Source organism: Thalia democratica, chromosome 6 (genome assembly GCF_965202585.1).
Source record: "Thalia democratica chromosome 6, ktThaDemo2.hap1.1, whole genome shotgun sequence".
NCBI lineage: Eukaryota > Metazoa > Chordata > Thaliacea > Salpida > Salpidae > Thalia > Thalia democratica.
This window is the reverse complement of record NC_139170.1, coordinates 30,266,640-30,288,037: the sequence shown is the minus strand read 5'-3', so window position 1 is coordinate 30,288,037 and position 21,398 is coordinate 30,266,640. Positions and strand designations below refer to the sequence as shown.

Sequence of the window (21,398 nt, the reverse complement as noted above, 5' to 3'; positions counted from 1 at the left end):
AGAATTTTTTTTAGATTATTGTTCTGACCAATTATGAATACTACCGATACAGTCCTAAATAAATATTATGGTCTTATAATTAACTTAATATTTTTTTAAAGTTTATTACCATACAAATTTTACATTTGTACAAACGACTAATATTTCTACTTCTTAATGAAAAAAGATACAGGATTATTATGGAGGGTTTATAAAATATACATCTATAAAAAGTTAAGCTAAACATTTCAGATTTTATAATTGTTGGCTTTGCATAATATTCTCAACTGCCTAATTAAAGTAAACTTTTTCTTGGAATAAAATCATGATAGTAGATTATCAAAGCTCTTGAGCTGCCTAACTAAGTTTAGACTTTAGATATACAACATAGTCAGGGTATACTCACAATTCTCACCCGAATTTTCATTTTTCTTATCTTTTTACAATCACTGTTACCCCTAATCCTTGGTCAGTAAGTGGTTCTCGGATTTGATTGGGCGAGAATTGTGCGCGGGTGGGAACTAAACTTTTACCCACAGTTACTACAATTATAGTTTACAGCGCGTGAGGAAAATATCGACTAATATATGACAACCACTCTATATGAATGACATGTGATACACTATAAAAAGAATAGTTAGAAAATTTAACTTAATTGTCCCTAGGCTTTAACTTATGTGGGTGCCGAAAATTATAAAATAAAAAAAACTTTAGAGTTAGTTATAACTTAAAATAATAACACGACTTCGGCTGTCTCCTTTTTTATTCTCTTACTTAAAATTTACATATATAGTTTTAATATAACTTTTTGAAAATAAATTCACGCATCATCAGTGCAGTAAATTTTATTACCAAAACTCTTGAAAGCCAACAGAAAAAAAGTACTAGATTTATGTCACTTAAAGCTAAGCGCGAATGCTCTAAAACAAATATGATCACTATTAATATTTGTATCTATCGTGTAGAAAAAAGTTCGAAAAGCTCGTCTGAACGTTCGGAAGGTGGCCACTCTGAACAAAAGTTTCAGCCACATTCGTCATGATAATCAGTGAAGATTTCACAGGAAAATCTTCATTTTGATTGTTCAAATTTGCAGCTTTTCACACATGCGTTTTCACAGGAGGAAAAAGGAACCTTAATCCTCCTGATTAACCTCAGCAGCCCGCCTGGTCAATCGGCTTTCCCGAGCTCTTCGTGATGAAGAGTGTGGTGAACACCTGCAAGCATTTATGACATTACAATCATATTAAAAGTTGTTTCAATAAGTATTACAACAGTGCAACGAATATTTCAAACGGTCGTTTAATTTGGGAAAAACTGCATACTGGTACATTTTATCATGGGAGATATTATAAGGGCTGGTGAACAATTAAAAACAACTATGTTAAAATATTACAACTGGTCGTTTATTAAGGAATTTGTATTTATTTGTCCACCAGTACGGTAGATACTATAGAGACTTAAACGGTTTGGATTTCATGTATAGACCTAAAAGTATACAGTTAGTATTTAAAAATTTATAAAATTGTTTAAAAATTTGTAAAAAGTCAGTTGAGCAATTTTTAACATTTTAAAACGATCAAAAAGTGAACACCTAAAATTTTCAGATATAATACTACAATTGGTCCTTCAATTAAATGCAAACTGCACCTTGGTTTATTTTATCTACCAGCATGAAATATATTATAAGGACTAGATTTTGATAGAATTGATAGTTTAAAATATATAGCGGTCTAAAAATTTAGAAAAAGTAAGTTTAGTAACTCAAAAGAGTTAAAAACGTCAAATTAACCTCAGTGTATCTTTACGAATCCAATAAACTTTTTAAATTAAAAAAAAAACATTTCAACATATATAAATTTTGCTGCGATTAAACTAGCACAACACTAATTTTAGAAGTAACATGTCAAGAAAAGTTGTAGTTTTTTTTAATAATTTCGAATTAAAAATAAACAATGCATTTTGAACACAGAGTTTTTCGGCTAAAATCTCGTACCATACCGGCAGGACGTACCTAGTTGGCAGGTTATTGTACCTCAGTGTTTGTATACTTTTTTTACAGAACTGGTTATACTTCCAAAATTAATTGAAATTTTTCTGTTCTATAAAAACTTTCTTATAGTATATACTCCAGACTTTCAAACAAAACTCAATGTTGCTTTTGTAAAAGAAAAAGTTGGACCCCCTTATGGTATTAATTCAGTTTTGAACCAAACTTCATACCTCGGCGTTGGTGGGATGGATTCCGATAGTCTGCTCCAAATGCTTCTTGGTGATTCCGGCCTTCATGGCGGTGGCGTATCCCTGCATCACTTCGCCTGCGTTCGGTCCCAGGTAGTGCATGCCTATAAAGGTGATTGAGTTTTTTAAAACAATCAGTTTTCTAGATAACATAAAATTAATTTTAGCTGACAACAAAAAGTCAAGCAAAACCTTAAATTATAATATTTAAAAGAGCATTAAAAAATACTTAATTTTTTAGTAGTGCATCCCTTTGCAGGTGATTCAGAAATACATAGTTGTTTTTAAATTGCAACTGGTAAACAAAGCAAACAAAAAATCAAACTTCATATTCATGTTTTGAAAAAAAAAACTTTTAATTAACTTTGAATTCCGTAGATTAATTTCAAAAAAAAAAAAAACAATATTAGTCTTTTACGCTAAAAAATAAATTGTCACAAAACACTATGTAAGTATAAAAATCAATTACACAAAGACTGACCGACAATCCTCATGTTTTCGGCAATGACGCATATCACCTTCATGTAGCAGGTGTTCGGGTCGTGGTGGGCGACCGTCCACTCGAGCGGGCCGAAGTTGCTGTGGAACACCTGGGCACAAGTTGGTTACTGATATTTGTGTTGACGTTAGCAATATGTTTTTTAAGCTTTTAAATCTAGTATTTAAATTTAATACATGTTTACTATAGTAACAATATATGTGTACTTCATACAAATCAAAATCATGTTTGTAAATAAAAACTCACATAGTTTTTTTTTGTATCCAAACAACTTGAACACAAGAAATATGTGTAAAATTTTTATAAAAAGTTATATCTTCAAACTTAAACGTAAAAATCTACTATTTAATCAAGTTTATGCAGCACATTTATAAAATTTTTACTTAAAAATAGAAATTCAGTTAGACTTTTTTGTGGTTATAAAGATACATTAATTATTAATTAATGACAATTGACTTAAGAATATCAATTCAGTAGAACCTTTAAAGAAATATGATAACCTCGATTTTATCAGGTCCGTACTTCTAGTTCGCAGTTATATACTTGATAACTTAAATTAATTAATAGTTTAACAATTTATTCAACTAAGTATAAAATTGCACTTCCTACAAAACATATAAATATCTCGATTTTATTAGGTTTGGTTATATAAAGATGTACAAATCATTAATGAAAAAAACACTTCACCATATCAGTTAAGCTATTAAGAAATATTTTTTCAAATCATATTTTTCAAGTACGTTAATTTCGCAGAAAGTTTTAATAAACACAAACCTCAATTTTGCTAGGCCCGTACTTCTCAATGGCGTCCTCTTCGGCCAGGCCGCAGCAACTGTACTCGAGAGGAGTGAAGACGGTGGTCGGTACTCCTTCGTAGTCGCACTGCGATATTGTTAATTTAGAGAAAAAATTTTTGATTTAAATAAAAAACAGCGGGTTGTGAGGCTTGTTTTAGCATAACATACAGTACTGTTTTTAGTTATATTTAAAAAAAGACTTATTAAAAAAGTTTCACTAGAATTAATGCTTTCAATTGTTCCTTCGTAGTCGCACGGATATATATTTTTGTTTAGAATAAAAAAATTTTTACTCTATTATTAGAAGCGTTATTTGAAAAATAATATGTTAAAGGGTTAACTTTTGACATACCACGCACTCCATTATTTTTATTTCATTTTAACTATTATCTTACTTTTTCAATTCAATAAAATATATCCATTTCGACTAAGTTAATACAACAATATTTACATTTGTTATTTATTTATTCATTACCTCAAATTATACGCAGTGGGTAAAGAGTTTATGCATGTTCAAAATTATGTTAACTAATTTATTTTAAAACGGAAATACTGGGTATAATTTCAGCTTAAGATACACTCCATCGTTTTTTAGTTATATTCAACAACTATCTAGTTGATAATACTTTTTTAAATCAGTATTTAGTGGGTTATTAAAATAATTTTTAGCAATCGCTCAAGTAACTATTGATTTTGATTATACTCAAGAAATATGTAGTTTGTTACATTTTTTACACTTTAAAAGACTTAATAATTAAGCTGTTAGGTAATCAAAATTGCAATAGAGGTTAATTAAGTACTAATTAAGTATTTTGTTATGTTATTCAAAGTTTAATTGAAATTTTATAGCTTAAGTATAATGTGTTTTTGAATGCAAAACAAGGTACCAACTACTAATAATGTCGTACTATTTTATTTAGAACTTAATCAAAATTTCATAGTTTAAGTATAATTATGTAGTATACTTTAATAAAAGTATGTTAAGTTCTATTTATTAGAAGGAAAATACCGATAACGTATTTTCTTACTTTATTAAAAATTTAGTTAGTACTTTATACTTTGAATACAAATTATAGGTATTTAATTTTCTCAATAAAAGTATGTCAAATTATGTTTCACTTGTAAAAATATGGCTGACAAGTCACTGAGAAATTAACGAAAATATTTAACTTTAAAAGATGAAAATAAGCTTCACTTGTTATTCAACTGATTAAATCTAAGCTTTAATTAATTTTTTCTCAAACATTTTGTTAACTTTAATTCATAGAAAATTTCAAATTGAAATGTCAACACTTTTCATAAGCTAGTAGGGCGATCAATAAATTGACAATAAAACAAAATGTGTTGCTAAATCAATTTTGCGCGTAAATAAACAAGTCACGATGACAAGGCAAATAAATCCCATCAGATTGAGGCAGTGAAAGTATGTACAGAATGTGATAATTCGCATCTAGTAAAATAATTATGAGAACATACATCAAAAGATTGTCTAAAACTATCTTTTACATTAATAAAAATAAACATTTAATTATTTTTTAATTTTTATGGCAAATAATTCATCACCCAACATTAAGTTTAAGAACAACATTTACATTTGAAGCTTAACCCAACTTAGCTTTAAATACATTAGTAAATAAACTATGAAGTATTCCACTTGCTTTACTTTTTACATATAAGCGTTACATTTTAAATCATAAAACATCAACTTTTTAAGCTGGATTTAACATTTTGTAAAAAAATTAAATATTTATTTAAAATCCATGATTTATTAACAGAGTTGTTAACTTATTTGCTATACAAATAACAATTTATTTAATGAAAAATTTTCAAACAAAGAATATCATTTTATATAGGACAAGTGTTGAATTTTTGAAAATATATATTTATAAAAAATAGTTTTTTTTTTTTGTTGTTGTTGTTAAAAAAACTAAATTGTAGAAGTATTTTTAAATAAATCTGTACCTAGTTTAAACAGGTTTTTTCTTTAATTAATAAAAATACCTAACTGAAAAAATAAAGCTATTTAACAACTGCTAATTTGTGTGAAATGTTAGGTGTAAAAAAAAATTAAGTTAAATCTTTACCTAAAACATTTTACATGAACAAAAAACATATATAATGGAGCTTTATTTTAAAAGCTCTAATTTGATTATAACTCTACACGCAAGCTCGTTTTCTTTATAAACTCATCTTTACAAACTATGCTTGACCAATAAAACGGTATTGCTTAAGTGCTTAAGTACATCTTGAACCTTTTAAATTCAAATGATAAAAAAACCTTTTACTAGAGCCCTTTGTAAGGTAGTCGGAAAAAATTATCGAGTGTGAACGTATCATCGAAAAAACTTAATCTGAACAGTTTAATTAAAATCAAAAATGATCACAGTTGTGCGCATAGTTTAAATAAATAGAAGAATAGAGATGTTAAAATAGAGCCTTACCTTTTAAAACTAAATCCTTTTTATTCTAAGTTTCTAAATAATTATTTTACTTGTGTAGTAAAAAAAAAGTTTTGCTTAATTCAGTTGCAAACAAACTTAAAATTTCACATGGAGAAACAAAATAATGCTTTTCGTCAGGCGTAAAATAGCACCAGCAAACCGAAAATTTTTAAAACTTAAACTGCACATAAATTAAATTGACACCTCTACAAAAAAAAACTCACCAGGGTGGTCTTGTCTCCGTAGAGGCGTTCTGCCAGCAGCCTTCCCGCCGCTATGGCAACCGGGGTCAGCTCGGGTTTTCCTAATGCGTTGTCCCCAATGCAGTAAATGTGGGGGACCACGGTCTGGTCCTCCTTGTTTGTCTGTATCTTGCCTGAACCCCTGAATAAAATTCAAATTTTAAACGAAAGCTTGATGGCTGTACGTTTCGCTGATTTATTTGAAGTATAATAGTTTTTATATATAGTATTAAGATAAAGACAAAAAAATCACAAAAAATAATTGACATACCTAAGGACGATTTGAGAACTTTAAATATTATGTTATTGTTACATGTTAAGTTGAAACTTGTTGGCTTCGCATTACAATAAACTGTTTAATGGTTATTGGTGTACAAAATTTACAAGTCTACAGTGGTTTTGATTAAGGCTTGAATTTGAATTAAAAAAAGAAATTGTTAGAATTAAAGTTGTATATTTTGAAATCTAAATTATATATCTTAAATTTGTGATTATAATTTTGCTAAAAACATACTTTAAAATTAAATATTATAATTTCCTAAAAAAAATCGTTATGAAATTAAAAGTTTGTAATAAAACTATGCATAAGTTTAAAAATAAGGCTATTGCATTGTTACCACAAGTTCAGACTAAACTAACAGCTTTTAATCGAATTTAAAACTACGTAAGCACGTTTATTCAACTAATTAAATACTTTTATTGCAAATAACAAATAAAAACAAACTTAATAGGAACAATTCCACCGGGGACATTTTCAAGTCCGATTGTGCTTGTCGTTGATGTGCGTCCGATAGCGAACAAAATCTGTATGTTTAAAAATATTTAGTTTTTTTTTTCATATACCTACTAAACAAAATTAAAATTAACAAGCTTACATAAAGCTACTATCTAATATGCTTTAATTCATTTTGGTGAACGTACAATAAGTTTCAGCCTTCACATTAATGAAATGTTTTTCACATATCTATTTTTATTTAAATTTTGATTGCAAGGCAATTGTGAAAATTTTAGACTAAGCTATTATAGCTAAAATTCCAAACCTAGTAGTAGCATAACTTTCAGCCTACACATTTTAATTTAACTTTTATTCATTTTGGTGAAGATATAATAAGTTAAAGTTTAATAAAATGCTCTATATATCTACTTATTTTATTGAAATTTTTGATTGAAAGACTTTTTGTGAAAATTTTAGACTAAGCTATTATAGCTAAAATTCCAAACCTAGTACTACATGGTTGCCACAGATCAAGCTGAGAAAAATTTCCTGACTTTTTCTGACTTTTTTCAAAACTTCCCATTTTTTCCTGACTTTAGTCATTTTTAAAAAAATTTCCTGACTTTTCCTGATTTCTTGACCATGTGGCAACCCTGGTACTAGTATAACTTTCAGCCTACACAATTAACAACAAGCTATCAAACTTAATTCAATGGTAAAGAAAATCGTTATGTTTTTAGAAGAAAAATAATGTTTGTAGAAGAAGAATAACATAATTAACAAAGATTGAACGAGTTTCACGTTTCTTCATAAACATTTAAGAGTTGTAATTGACTACTATAAATTGTTGTATAAGTATGTGTGTTAAAATATGTAGCGTGTGTAGATGTACTAGTTTTTTTTTGTTTGTACTAATAAGTAATTAAGTTGTATTTTAAAACAGTGATAGTTGATAATATGCATCTTTAAAATTTTAATTGGACCAGTATTACAACCTTTTTAAAATTTCATACCCAAGTTAAAAAAAATAAAAATAAAACATATAAGCTTTAGCAAAAGTACTGAAATTAGAGAACAATTAAATTAGAGAAATATTAAACTATATGAAAGTTAAACATAATAAAATACCTTGACAATTTTTGTTTGCTTAATAAGGATTTAAAACTAAATGAGGTTAGCAACATTTAAACAATTTTTATTTAAACACCTAGTTTATCATACTTAAATAACGTAAGCTAAAATCTAACAACGTGTTGCTAAAAAAATTGTTAAGAACGTGGTATTAGCAGTATTAGAAAGCAGAACTTTTATGAACATTCCTAACAACAAAACAGCCTTTTGTTTATTGTAATTTAAAATAAAATTTTGACACAAGTTTTGACACAAATTTTGATGTAAGTTACCTTTATATTAATTTCTAAACTTTTTTGTTTTTTTTTATTACTTATTGTCAACAGAATCTATGTGGAATTAAAACTAGCTGCTAAACAATGTGCAGTTTTAAAGTAAAAAAAAACATTGTATGTACTATATTCAAAAATAAAACGGATATAACCGAGATTTTAGTTTAAGATATACAAATACATTAATTGTTGTTAAAAATCTAATTTTGAAAATCGCTGGAGGGCTAAACAATTACATATTATGTTGTAAAGTTTTAAAAATTCGAAATAAATAAAAATGTATTGAAATAAGATGTCCTTTTAAATAAAGTTGTAAAATCGAAATACTCATTGTATTTAAGTGATCATCTGTTAAAGTGAACATTTGCTTTTTCAAATATGGTTTTGATTTACTTAATGGTCAAGTCTTAATATTAGTGTATTTAGATAAAAGTATAGTCTTAATTCTTTGTAAATGTTTTCATAGTTAACATATGGATTGAGCAATTGCCTTTTTAGTTTTATAAATAAGCATAGAGCAATAAAAAATAGTTAATTATTAACATTTCAACTGTACTTTACAGCTGAGTAGTAAAACAACGCTTTAATGTTACTTATTAATTTATACCAAGTAAAATTTAGCTCTTAATTTAAACTTATTTCAACGTATCCCAACAACCAACTTCCATGTAAATTTCCAAGAATATGGAAATAAATTTTCTATAAATCTTTTTACTCCAAAGTATGAACTTATTTATTTATTAACATTTAATAATTTAAATATTATTAACAATCATCACTTTATGACAACTCGGACTACAGGTAAATAATTCTAAAAAGTGCTTACGGTGTTGTAGGTGTCGCAGATTTCCTTGTCTCCCTGCTGCCCGTACACCCTGTACAATCCGGGTTGGCTGTCGCTCGCTTTCGTGACGCACTCTATCTTCGTTGGCGTGCATCTGCGTGTTGGAAATACATATCGGGCGTTAAGAAAATATATTGATACTTTCACAATAACTTTAACTGATGTAAATTACCGTGGTTAGTTTTAGAATTAGTTTAAACCGTCAACTTAAATCTAGTTAAATTAAATAGGTGATAACTATTACAAAAAAAACTCAGTGCTTAACAATAAATAAACATCGTATTGTTATAAAAAAAAATTAATTGACAACGTTTACAACATCACAAAGTATGGTTTAAGAAAAAATTAACTATAAAAACTGGCTGTAGTTAGTTGTTCTAGATACTATTTAAACTAAACTAAGCTTTTATAACTTTTTAAATGTTTTCTATTATTTCAAATACCATTAAAAAGCACTAAAAATAATTTTCAGATCTTTCAGCTGTAAAAACAAAAGTTTTCAACAAAGTAAAAGTACAAGCTTGAATTTTAAACAAAAGTTAGTTATTTTAGTTGTGATAATAATGACATACGGTCGAATAAATTTCGTTCCTTCGGCCTTCATGTAATCTCCTATCTTTTCTGCTATTTGCTGGTCAAACCCTTTAAAATAAATTCAAATTTTCAATGTTTTCAATATTCATATTTATAAAACACCACTCACTTTGGATAAAACTATTTAACAAATTATATTATAACAAAAGTATAGAATCTTATCATCAAAATTATAGCAACTTTAGTAAAATAACTTAACTAAATGTTTTGTTTAAGAAAGAATTAAATGGCATCGAAAACAAATAAAAATTTAATACTTTGCTTAAATATTTAAGTTGATAAATAAAAACCTAACATATCAGCAGAATATTGATTTTATGTTTTAATTTGCTTACATTAAATTGCATTTAACATAAAAAACTAAAAACTTGTTAAAAAGTTAGTTACAAAAACAACTTATATATATAAATAAAAAATAAGACAGTATCACTAAAACTATCCGCTCTTAAGTTGGATCGTAAAGGAAAACTTTTATATTTTGAAATGCAATAAAACTTTCTAGTAAAATTATCAAGCTACATAAAGCAATAAAAATTATAAAAAAAAGCCTCAACTTAATCAAACAAAAACCTCTGAGAAGGATGGAGCGCACCATGACGGTGACGTCGTTCCCAATACCGGTGAGGAAGCCCGCGCACTCCAGCGCCACGTAGGAGGCGCCCACGACAAGAGTCTTGCCCGGATTGTAGTCCAGCGAGAACAAATCGTCGCTGTGCAAAGTACATAACATTTTCAAACATTTTTTATCAAAGTTTTATAACATTGATAATCTCAGGTTTATTTTAGAGTTTGTTAATGCTTAAAGTTTTGAGAAACTTTCAGTTAATACAGATCAGGATTTCCCAACCTCTTTTTCATATTTGCTCATTATGCAGAAAATTTCTAACTAATCACCCCCCCTTTATTAGATATTGTCCTCATTTTGGGAAACCCAGATATAGGTATTACATAAATCTTAGTAGTTATGTCTTTTAAAAATAAAAAATGTGTTTAAATAAACTAAATTTTATTTGATTTAAAATTGAAGATATATAATACTTTTTCAGTTTATTTATTTAACTATATTGTTCATCATAATTATTGAGAATTTCAAATAACTTACCGGAACAAATTATAAAACTAGATAATATGGTAACACACGTAAATACTTATGAACATTCTCTACTTAGGCATGGCATAATACTTTTTTTATTTATTGTTAATATAATATTCACATATTTCTTACATTAATACAAAATAAAAATAGTTTTAACTAGTTTCAACCTCGTAATTCCATATTCTTTTGCACCCTCGATGTTCGGGTATTTCGGTCGTTCTCCACAGGCAATGATAAATTTTTCAGCAGTGAGTGTGTGCTTCTTGCCTCTTTTGTTGGTAGTCTGTATTATTTGTTTACAACTTTAATTGCTAAACATATTATTTTAGGCATTTAATTCACTAACTTTACTTTTTGTCAAATAGATACCTAAAAACAAAAATCTTTTTTTAGTACATTTAAAAGAAACACTTTTAATATGTTTAAAGAATATTTTTAGAATGTTTGGATAATTTGTGCATAAGAGATTTCAACGCTTATATTTTTTATGGTTCTTTTGGATTTGTTACTAGCAAAAGCTAAAAATAACAACATACTCATACATCATAGATAGTCTTTATCACTCATTTTTTGTTTCTTTACCAAAAATATATAACAGAGTACTTATTATAATACCGGAACAGTTATTTATTTTTTTTTGTTTTATAATTAGATATGCTATTTTTTAAACGATAAAAGTAAAACCGGAGTGAAATTAGTTCAAAAACACACAAGATAAATCTAAAAAAAACGACTTTTTTACAAACTTTTTTAAATGCTTTAATAATTCTACCAGAGCTAAAAAAATTATTTTTGATTCAATCATTAACAGCTAACTATAACTATAATTTTAAAAATGTTCTGAAAGATAAGATTAAAGTCTGAAAATTTTACTAAAAGAGTAAAAATCAGCTTATTAAAAGAAATCTGATATTATAGTTTCTTTTTATTAAGTTTAAAACTTTTTAGTACATATTAAATAATTGAACTAATTTTACTTAAAACTAATTTGAAGATTTGAATACGCCAAATAATACTTAACCAAGTTAATATTTAACTCATGCAATTAAAATCTAAAACTACAATTTATGTTATATCAAGTATTTTAGTTGAAAAATTTTAGATGCAAAATTGAATGTATAAATACTTAATAACCTTTTTCAATTACTACAAAACAAAACAAACCTCAATTGTGTGGACGTCTACATTAACTACACTGAACTTAAATATTTTGAAACAGAACTTGAACCAAATAAATTTTATTTTAAATTACCAACCACCAATACCAACGAATTATTAGCAATACCTAGTTAAACACAACAAAATGCAATGGTGTGGAAAGTAGTTGAGAAATTAAAGACACACTAAATCAGGGGTCGGCATACTGCGGCCCGCGGACCAAACTAAAATTTTTATTCAACTAGTTTAATATACTAATGTTTTCGAAAACACAAAAATAAATTTTTTGTGTTATATTTAAAAGATATTCTATCGCCTAAATTTTTTTGTTCAAAAAAATTGTCTTTAAATATGTTTTTTAAAGCACATAAAAAACGTTCCTTTTTGACCTGCCGACCCCTGCACTAAATGAATGCCATATAACGTTTTTAACTGCTGATAAACAACAAACCTCAATGGTGTGGGCGTCCATGAACTTTCCGTACCCGTTGATGTACTCCACCTTCTTCTCTCTCAACTGCACGCGGTACCCCCAGTTGATGCTGCCGATGTGGTCCTGCACGCCCTGCCTCAGCTTCTCCCAGTTCATTCTCCCTTTGGACGAGCCTTCTTTCCTATCTGGGTTTACTTTGAAAGTTTATTTAGGTTTTAGTGCGCGTGAAGTTTTGATTCAGCTTACTTTATGTGTGCTTATTCAGGGTTGCCACACTTTTATGAACTCCATCAAGCAAATTTTTTTTAAGTTTAGTATTTTTTCAAAGATTAACCTTTCGTTTCTAGTGTAAACTTTAAAATAAGATAATAAATTCAAGTTGTAATAACTTATAGCAGAAATTGTTGGTTAATTTTTTTATTATTTTCAACTCTAGTTAAATCAAGGATTTTATCAAAAAACAATATATGCAATACAATCAAGAATGCATTTTCATAAAAAATGTAGGATATTCATTACGTTGTGGCCACCCTGATTTTATATGTAAATTTAAAGAATTTAAACTGTGTTTTAGCAGGGCAGTTTTAAAATTGCAAAATCAGGTTTAGCTTAAAGTTACCTGAGTTCAAAAAAATGAAGACTAGCTAAAAAATAGGTCAAGATATTAACAAAAATGTTGTAAACTGTTATTATTGAGCTACTTCAAAAAAGCTGAAAACACCTGAGATAACCATTGAATGTAAATCTTAATTTGAATTTAAACCTCCTGAGTACTGAAATATAATTACTGTCTACTAAAATGTACCTTTTCGTTTTTTAAACCAACGGAATGGCATGCAACATAATCCGATCCTGCATTTAGCTGAAAAATACATTTGCTCTTGATTTTAAGAACCTGTATTTGCTGTACTTAAAAATATATGTTTATTAATTCTTTAAGCTGTACTAATTTCCATTTGAAAAAATAACTACAATAACTGTTATTGTATATTTATAAACGAACTGTATGTATACAGAAACTCTGATTGAACTTTAAACTGAAAAAATAATGTTAACATTAAAATTAAAACTAATCAAAAAATTAATTAAACATAATTATTGTTCTACGTTTTATAAAGTTGTACTATTCAACAGTTTACTGTCATAAGTACAAAACAGCCAGTCTAATTAATTTTCACAAAGTTTTTTTTTGGCAAGAGTTTTTATCCAAAATTACTTGAAGTAACACTCTACCCTGAAAATGTGGCAACCCTGACTTCAATGTATTTCAGTATCAAAAATCAACACTTTAAATATCATCTCAACACTTTTATATTTTTCTTACCTGGATCTTCCCATCCATACTTTTCAGCATCCTCAATGCTCCTGCCCAGCAAGGCTGCCTGATGCATGAGCTTCTTGGGAATGCAGCCCACATTGACGCAGGTTCCGCCCAGCCCCCACGTTGTGCCCAGCGGGGTCGGTTGGACAAAGTCGCAAACCGCAACCTGAAACATTTTAACTTCATGATAAATATAGGAATCTTTATCAGGTATTAAACTTAAATGCAAAACTGTTGGGTAATTTTGAACTTGAAAAAAAGCCTTTTTTAAACTTTAATCTGAATTATGTATAAAAACTTTCAAAGCAATTACGATTTATAGGATATAATATTCTTTTTAGTGCCATCCTAATAAGAATTAATTAGATAAATTTATTTCAATTTTTAGTATGTTGTTTTAGTACTTTTACTGCTAGATAAACTTAATACTTTTTTCATGAAAATGAACTAATTATTAGTTATTTTTATATGCCAGCTCACAGTCTACTTAGGATTATATCTACTAGTGTGTAACAGTAACTAGTAGTTTACAGACATAAAAACATTCAGTTTACTACTTTAGTCAAACTAAAAATTCAACAAACTGATAAAACTGTCGAAGTTCAGGTTGGTTGAAAATATGTGTTGCATAATCAAGACTACAATTCATAATATCATATAGTATTTTTACAATTACAGTGACCTCTCGCTTATTTACGCACATTGTGTCCACAGAAAAAAATGTGTAAAGATACGAGAGGTACCAAATATACTTACTATAATGGCTGTTTTTTGATATTGCTTCTAGTTTAAAGCAAACTGGGGACTTTCCCACTTTTAACAATTTGTTTACTTTATTTATAAATATGAAAACAAAGATAAAACTATAAACATATTAAAAAAAAAAATATCTAAATTTGTATAAAATAATAATATTTGTAAAAAAGTTTAATTTATTTTTAAAATAAGTAGATTTTATCTTTATTTATATGTGACTTACTTGATACTTAATATTAATACTCTATTCTACTTAGCAAATTCAATTTATAATCAATCATTTGTTTACAATTAAGAAATGGAGTGGTGTCTATATTAAAATTTGTTTCTATAGCCTTTAACAAAAACATGCATTTGGTGTTTTAATGGATTTCTTCCTTTAAACAAAAATATATAAATTACAAGAAAATATTTAATAAAAAATAAAAAATGTTTATCTTACTACAACTTTTTTTAATTTCACCTTTGCCCACACAATGATAAACTTAAAATATACAATAAACCTAATTTGTGCAATATTGAAAAATTAAAATCTCATGATTTTTTAGAATTCTAAAATGCGTAACAAAACGAGAGTGCATAACGTCATAAGTTCAGGATGTATTCAAAATATGTGTTGCATAATCAAGACTACAATTAATGATAATAAAGAATATTTTTACAATTAATTCATACAAAAAGTTGTCTATTATTTGACAGCTGTAAGCAAGTTTGCCATTTATAATATAAAAAAAAAGGTTTTTGAAAGTAAAATGTGATTCCTATTTCTAGTACAAAACAAACTTTAATGTAAAAAACGGTTCTAAAAGGTATATAATTTTTTAAAGAAATGTTAATTAAATTAAGTTCTGTAAAAAATAAATTTCTAAATGACACAAAAACGTCATTGTAGTATATGACTGATATTTTAATAAAGAATTATTATTTTATATGAATTTTTTTTTATAAATTCAAAGTTTTATAGTGATTTTTATTCAAAACTCCAGGTTTTACAAGGATTCAAGGTTTTATGAAGTAAAGTAAAAGTATAGTTAATAACCTTGCATAAGTAAAAACTGTAAATAAGTTACTTTGTGAAGAACATTTAATTATTTTATCTTTTAAGATACTGTCACACAGTGGGCCCTCAACGGGAAATAGCAAAAAAAAAGAAAGCCAAGATTTTAGTGAATTTATTGCTTAAAACTAAACAAAAAAAAATCCATCTATAACAAAATGTATGCCTGTTTAAAGATTGCAATTTAATTTTGCTTTGAACTAAACTAAAAAATTCTATCTATAACAAAAGTTATGCCAGTTTAAAGATTGTGATTTGATGGGTTTCTGATTAGTTTAAATTTTGATGTCTTTTAAAATCGAAACCAACAATTAAATAAAAAACTATTAAAAAACTACTTTAGTATCAAAGTATTATATTACTTTTTTCAGAGTTTAAAAAAGATACTTTAAAGAATTGTTTAATTTAAAAATTCATTAAATTTAAAAACTTTTCTTTTTTTGTTAAAACAAAAAAGGTATTTTTTTCATTTATTTTTATGTATATTGTACTAAATTTTTTTAAATAAGAGATTTCTGGCATGGGTAGAGTATATATATATGAATACATTTTTAAAACCCTGAAATCAATTAAATTGAAAAAACATTAACAAGACATACTCCACTAATGCCAGAATTTTTTAATAAGAAGCATTATGGAATGAATTAGCCACTGATTTTTCTAAAAATTTTCTGTAGAATCTATTTTTAAAATTTTGATTAAATAGTTTTTTTATCAATATTAAATTGATTTAGTTTAAATAGTTTAAAAATCTATAAATAAATTTTATTAATTTAACTTAATATTTAGTTTCTAATCAACATTTACAAGCTGTTAAAAGCAAAATTATTTAAAATACAAGTTTAATTTGGCTTATTTTTGTTTTTAAAACCAAGTTAATTATTTTTCAAAAGTGCATAGAGCAAAAACATATTATAAGAGCTACTACTAATATTCCGAAATTTTATGTTCTGTTAGAATTTTATTTATTTATTTGTTAAAATTAGACAGATACAACCTTAGCCTACATTAAAACCAAATATTTGTTAAGATTTACAACTATTGATTTTATAAGAAAATTCACTACTTATTTCCAGTTAAACGCGAATTAGGCCCACTAGATGTCAATTTCCTAAAAAAAAAATATATACAAACATTTTGCATTTTTCTCACTGTTACGTTTTGTAAAAAATTTATATCTGTCTAAAATGTTTGATCGAAGAGCCACAAGTTTTAAAGCAATATTCAATATTAGGTAAACATAATTACTATGATTAGTTGTTTGAGAATAAATGTTTGAAGTTTAAAGAGTGTTTTAAAACTGTGGAACAAAATCAAATATGAACAATAAGTCTTTAATTTTACATTTTCACCTTTTGGTGCACGTCGATTGAAATCCTATTAGTTTTAAGCTGTTTTAAACTAAATCTTTTAATATATATTCCAAACATAAAAAATAATCCCTTAATTATCTCATTATTTGTATGGACATTATAACTAGTTTTTTATTTAATATTTTTTGCTATATAACTAAAATAAGTTTAAAAATTAATAAAATACAGTAATTTCTAAAATTATTGATTTTTTTTTGTAAATATTTTCTTAATACTTTTTTTACCATCTTTTTTTTATTGACTGACATACATAGGCTTTTTTTTTCAAATATAAATTACTTTTTGAGACATGGCTCTGTATTTTTATATAAGAATTTAAACTGTCGAAATTTGAATAGACAAAAAACCTTCACCTTTAATTCAACGCCTATTGCTCATACCAGGTTTGTTTGCAAAATTTTGCAACTTTAGACTGACATTCCTTGATTAAGACCAACTTAGACTGACATTATTTCTACCCTTTGTTAGTCTCTCCGCAATTGGGCATTTCAATTAGATGAAACAATTAGTTTGATAGAATAGTAGAAATTTTAGTAAATATTTTTTTCACTTTATTTATTTATTTAATATGGCCATTGAAAAATATAACACTAACTTAATTTGTTTAATCTAGAATTGTCATGTAACCACTAAAGACATATTAGACACTGTACTTTCAGAGTGCTGGGGTTCAAAAACCAAATGCTAAATTAGAAATAAATTTACAATTTAATAATATTTTTCAAAATAAAACAGACTGATTCTCAAGTTAATTTCTGATTTTTAGAAATATTCTACTATTTGTGCAGAGAAAGAACTCTTGTTGCCTTGATTTAAGCAAAACCGAGGTTAGAAAGACCAAATACTTGTTCAGAAAGAATTTAAGTTTTAGCAACAAAAAAAACTGATTCTAAAATTTCTTAGAGAATCTCTAAAAATGTTTAGCACTTGTATTGAAAATTCTGGATACTTTGCCAATATTGCCTACATTTTAGTAAAATAATACTACAAAAACAATTATTTATTAGGAAAATAATCACATGTAAAAATCTATTTTCAAGCTTCTTTTAATATTTCATTAATGTATAAGCATTTAAACTGCCATAAACTGGTATTTAGTCAATGTTGCAAAAAAATAACTTAACCTGATTTGCCTTAGGTTAATCTGACATACTAACTTAAATTCCACTTTTCTTAAACAAAACTAAACTTTGTAGATTTTAAAAGTAGTCAGTGGATAGGATAAACAAACTGAATTATAATATTAACCTAATATTATCTAATAATATTAATTTTTTAAATAAAGAAAACAAGACAGACAACCTTAAAAATTTTTTTAAAGTTCAACTGAAAGTGTGTGAAAATTCCTTATATTTTAACTTAAGGGCATAGGGGGAATAAAACACTTTTTTCAAAATTTTATATAGTTTTTACAAAGCTACAAGATGCTTTTTACAAATTTTAAAAGTTCAAAATAATTTTTGAGATATAGCCGGACAAAGTTTGAGGCAGCAATAGGATCCTTATGGGAGGCGCAAACCAAAATGGCAAATAACTAGAAATCACTAAAAATATATCTTCTCCTACGTTTTTAGAGATAACTACCTCAAATTTTCAAGCAATGTTCCTTGCAATATTTAGAAAATTCTGTTGAAAAAAACTAAATAAAATAAAATGTTTTTTTTGTTTTTTATTTTATATAAATTTTATTTTTTATTTTTTTTATAATTCTTTCCGACAGAATTTATTAAATATATCAAAGAACACTTCCTGAAAATTTGAGGTAGTTATCTCTAAAAACGTAGGAAAAGATAGATTTTTAGTGAAATAGTTTATTTTTGCCGTTTTAGTTTGGGCCTCCCATAAGGATCCTTCTGCTGCCTCCGACTTTGACCGGCTATATCTCAAAAGTTATTTTGAATTTTTATAATCTCTAAAGAGCATCTTGTAGCTAAGTAAAAACTATGTAAAATAAGATAAAATTTTGAAAAAACTTATTTAACTTCAAAAATACTTATAACAAAAAAAAATACAAAAACTGTTTTAGAAACTAGAAATAGAGTTCTGTTCACCTGAACTAAAAATAACATTGTTTTTATCTAGTCACCATCTGTTTAGAGATATATATGTAAAAAAAAAACTTTGTTTTGTTGTTAATATTAAATGAGATAATTAAAAGAATTCTAAATTTACTCACACAAAACATCTTATACAAAATAAAATTTCAAATAGCTTACCTTTCTTCCAAGTCTAGCAGCAGCTTTTGAACAAGCAAGGCCACCAGACCCACCTCCTATCACAATTAAATCATAGTCAAACTCATGATTTTTAACTTTATCCATCAGTTGTCCTTCTTTATGAAGCTGCCCATTAAAAAAATCTAGTTAAAGTACTATGAAAATTATTAATTAATTCTACAAAATACTAAAAACAAAATCATTACATCATAACAGCTGCTTATATTTTATATAGTTGTTATGACAATAAAATTACATCATGTTAAACAAATTAAATTAAACAAATTTGCCTATACTAAAATTACATCATTTTAACGCAAATAAGACAAACAAACATTTAAAGTGTCATCACAGCCACCAATGTGCTTTCCTTTAATAAATACATTTGGTACAGTCTTTTGACCAGTCATTTTATATAGTGCTTCTTGAATGTCAGATCCATTTTCTAAAAATTTTTAAAAATCATTTAGAACTAATTAAAAATTAACAATATTTTATATAACAATTTAAATTTTTCATTATAAATATTTTAAATTAGACATTAATTAGCTTACCTTCATTATTTAACTCCAGTGAAAAGAAGTGTATGTTTAAACTTTTGAATAGTTCCTTGGTCTGTTATTTAACAAGTCATAGTTTATTAAATAAAAATAAAACTTAAATAATTATCATTATTATGCACGTTAGGTATGAAACTTTAATACAAATGAATCAATTAAACTGATAACGATTAAACTAATTACTTGAAAAGTTTAGACTATTACAAATATTTTTGTTGTTTTATGTTTTAATAGCTTTAACATTTATCAAATTAAGTATAGGCAAGTAAACTTTACCTTGGAACAAAAAGGACATGTTGTTTTACTAAATATCATAACATTATTATCTTTTATTAGTTCTTCTATTATAATATCAGGTAACTTGTCCCCTGAGCCAGTAGGAGGCATTTTTAGGTTTTACAAGAAAATACCTAGAAAAAACGCAAATTCTAAGTAACATAACATAAGTTAAGTGAAAGGGACATACCTAATATTTAAAGTACTAATTTTCACTTCATAACCTTAAAAACATTCAGCAGTCTAACTTAGTTTTAACTTGCTGTACAAAACTATATTTGAAACTAAAAAAAAAATATTACAATTTAGTTTATTTATTTAGTTTTAAAAAAAATTATAAGACTTCTTTTGGTTTCTTATATACTTTTATTCAAATGCCTGTGTAATACAATAAAATGAAATTCATCATAAACTTTTGTGTGAAGTTGCACAACAGTACTTCAATTTTTGTAATGTGTACAATTTCGAATGTCTTCAATAGAAATGATTTAGCATAATTTGGTCATAACTACTTGGAAAATATCAATGTAGTAAAGAGAAATTGAAAATATCTGGAAAAAATTTAGCTATTGAAATATTTTTTCTACTTTGTCTGATTAATTTAATTCAAAAATTTTTTTGTTTAAATTAAAATTATTTAAATCTGAGTTTTTTTCTGATTACAAAAAAATTTTCATCACTGATTTAAAAAAAAATAATTTATACTTATTTAGCCCATATTTGTATTAAATATGTAGTCTAATATGAAAGGAGTCACATTTTATATATATGTATACATTTTTTGATAGTCAGTTTTCGATTAATGCGTCAGAGAACCAAGTATGTAATACTCGCTTTTTTTACATTCAGTAAACAATTTGCTTATTAATAAAGCTATTTTTACGGTTATTTTTACATTATAAAAAAAGATTATTAATAAAATTTTTCTCTTTTTAGTTTTGAAGTTTAGTTTGGTTTTAACATTTAAAACTACATAAAACATCGTAAAGCTGTCGCTTCCAGAAATAAACGGAAAGTGTTTATTTAAAGTATAGAAGAATGAAATCTTATTTTACTGTCATAATTTTAGACTTTTAGTTACTACTTTGTTTTTTTTATTTTTTTTTCATTTTTAGTTTATATCCAAATTCATGCATAAAATATTTTTGCTTAGTGCAAGTTGGACGATGCTTTGTAGAGCTGTTCGCTAGTTGGCGCTATTAGAAGCCATTGTGCATGTACTACATAACAGCTAAACCAGGTTACAGTTCAGTTATACTTAATTGTTATCTGAAGCTGTTGTTGGCGCGATTTGAAGCGACATCACAGTGTGATCATTTTACACATGCGGGTTTTTGTGTTCTGTCTTCATCACATCTTCAATTTCGAGCAGCAAGAAAGTTTACAGAACGAGAAGC

At 26.5% G+C, this 21,398-nt stretch overlaps 1 protein-coding gene across 1 annotated transcript; it reads right to left on the bottom strand.

Annotated features, from left to right (window-relative positions):
• Window positions 1–809: 809 nt before the first annotated feature.
• On the bottom strand, window positions 810–20,137 carry LOC145838300 (thioredoxin reductase 1, cytoplasmic-like). The gene is made up of 16 exons (XM_082945870.1): window positions 20,002–20,137; window positions 19,720–19,780; window positions 19,501–19,610; window positions 19,166–19,291; window positions 13,767–13,929; window positions 12,461–12,627; window positions 11,019–11,134; window positions 10,326–10,465; window positions 9,734–9,803; window positions 9,144–9,255; window positions 6,924–7,003; window positions 6,182–6,341; window positions 3,494–3,601; window positions 2,702–2,810; window positions 2,203–2,324; window positions 810–1,196 (listed from the first exon to the last, which is right to left on the bottom strand). Exons 1-16 carry the CDS (start codon window positions 20,110–20,112, stop codon window positions 1,134–1,136), a joined length of 1,818 nt encoding a protein of 605 aa, XP_082801996.1. The 5' UTR covers window positions 20,113–20,137; the 3' UTR covers window positions 810–1,133.
• Window positions 20,138–21,398: the final 1,261 nt, after the last annotated feature.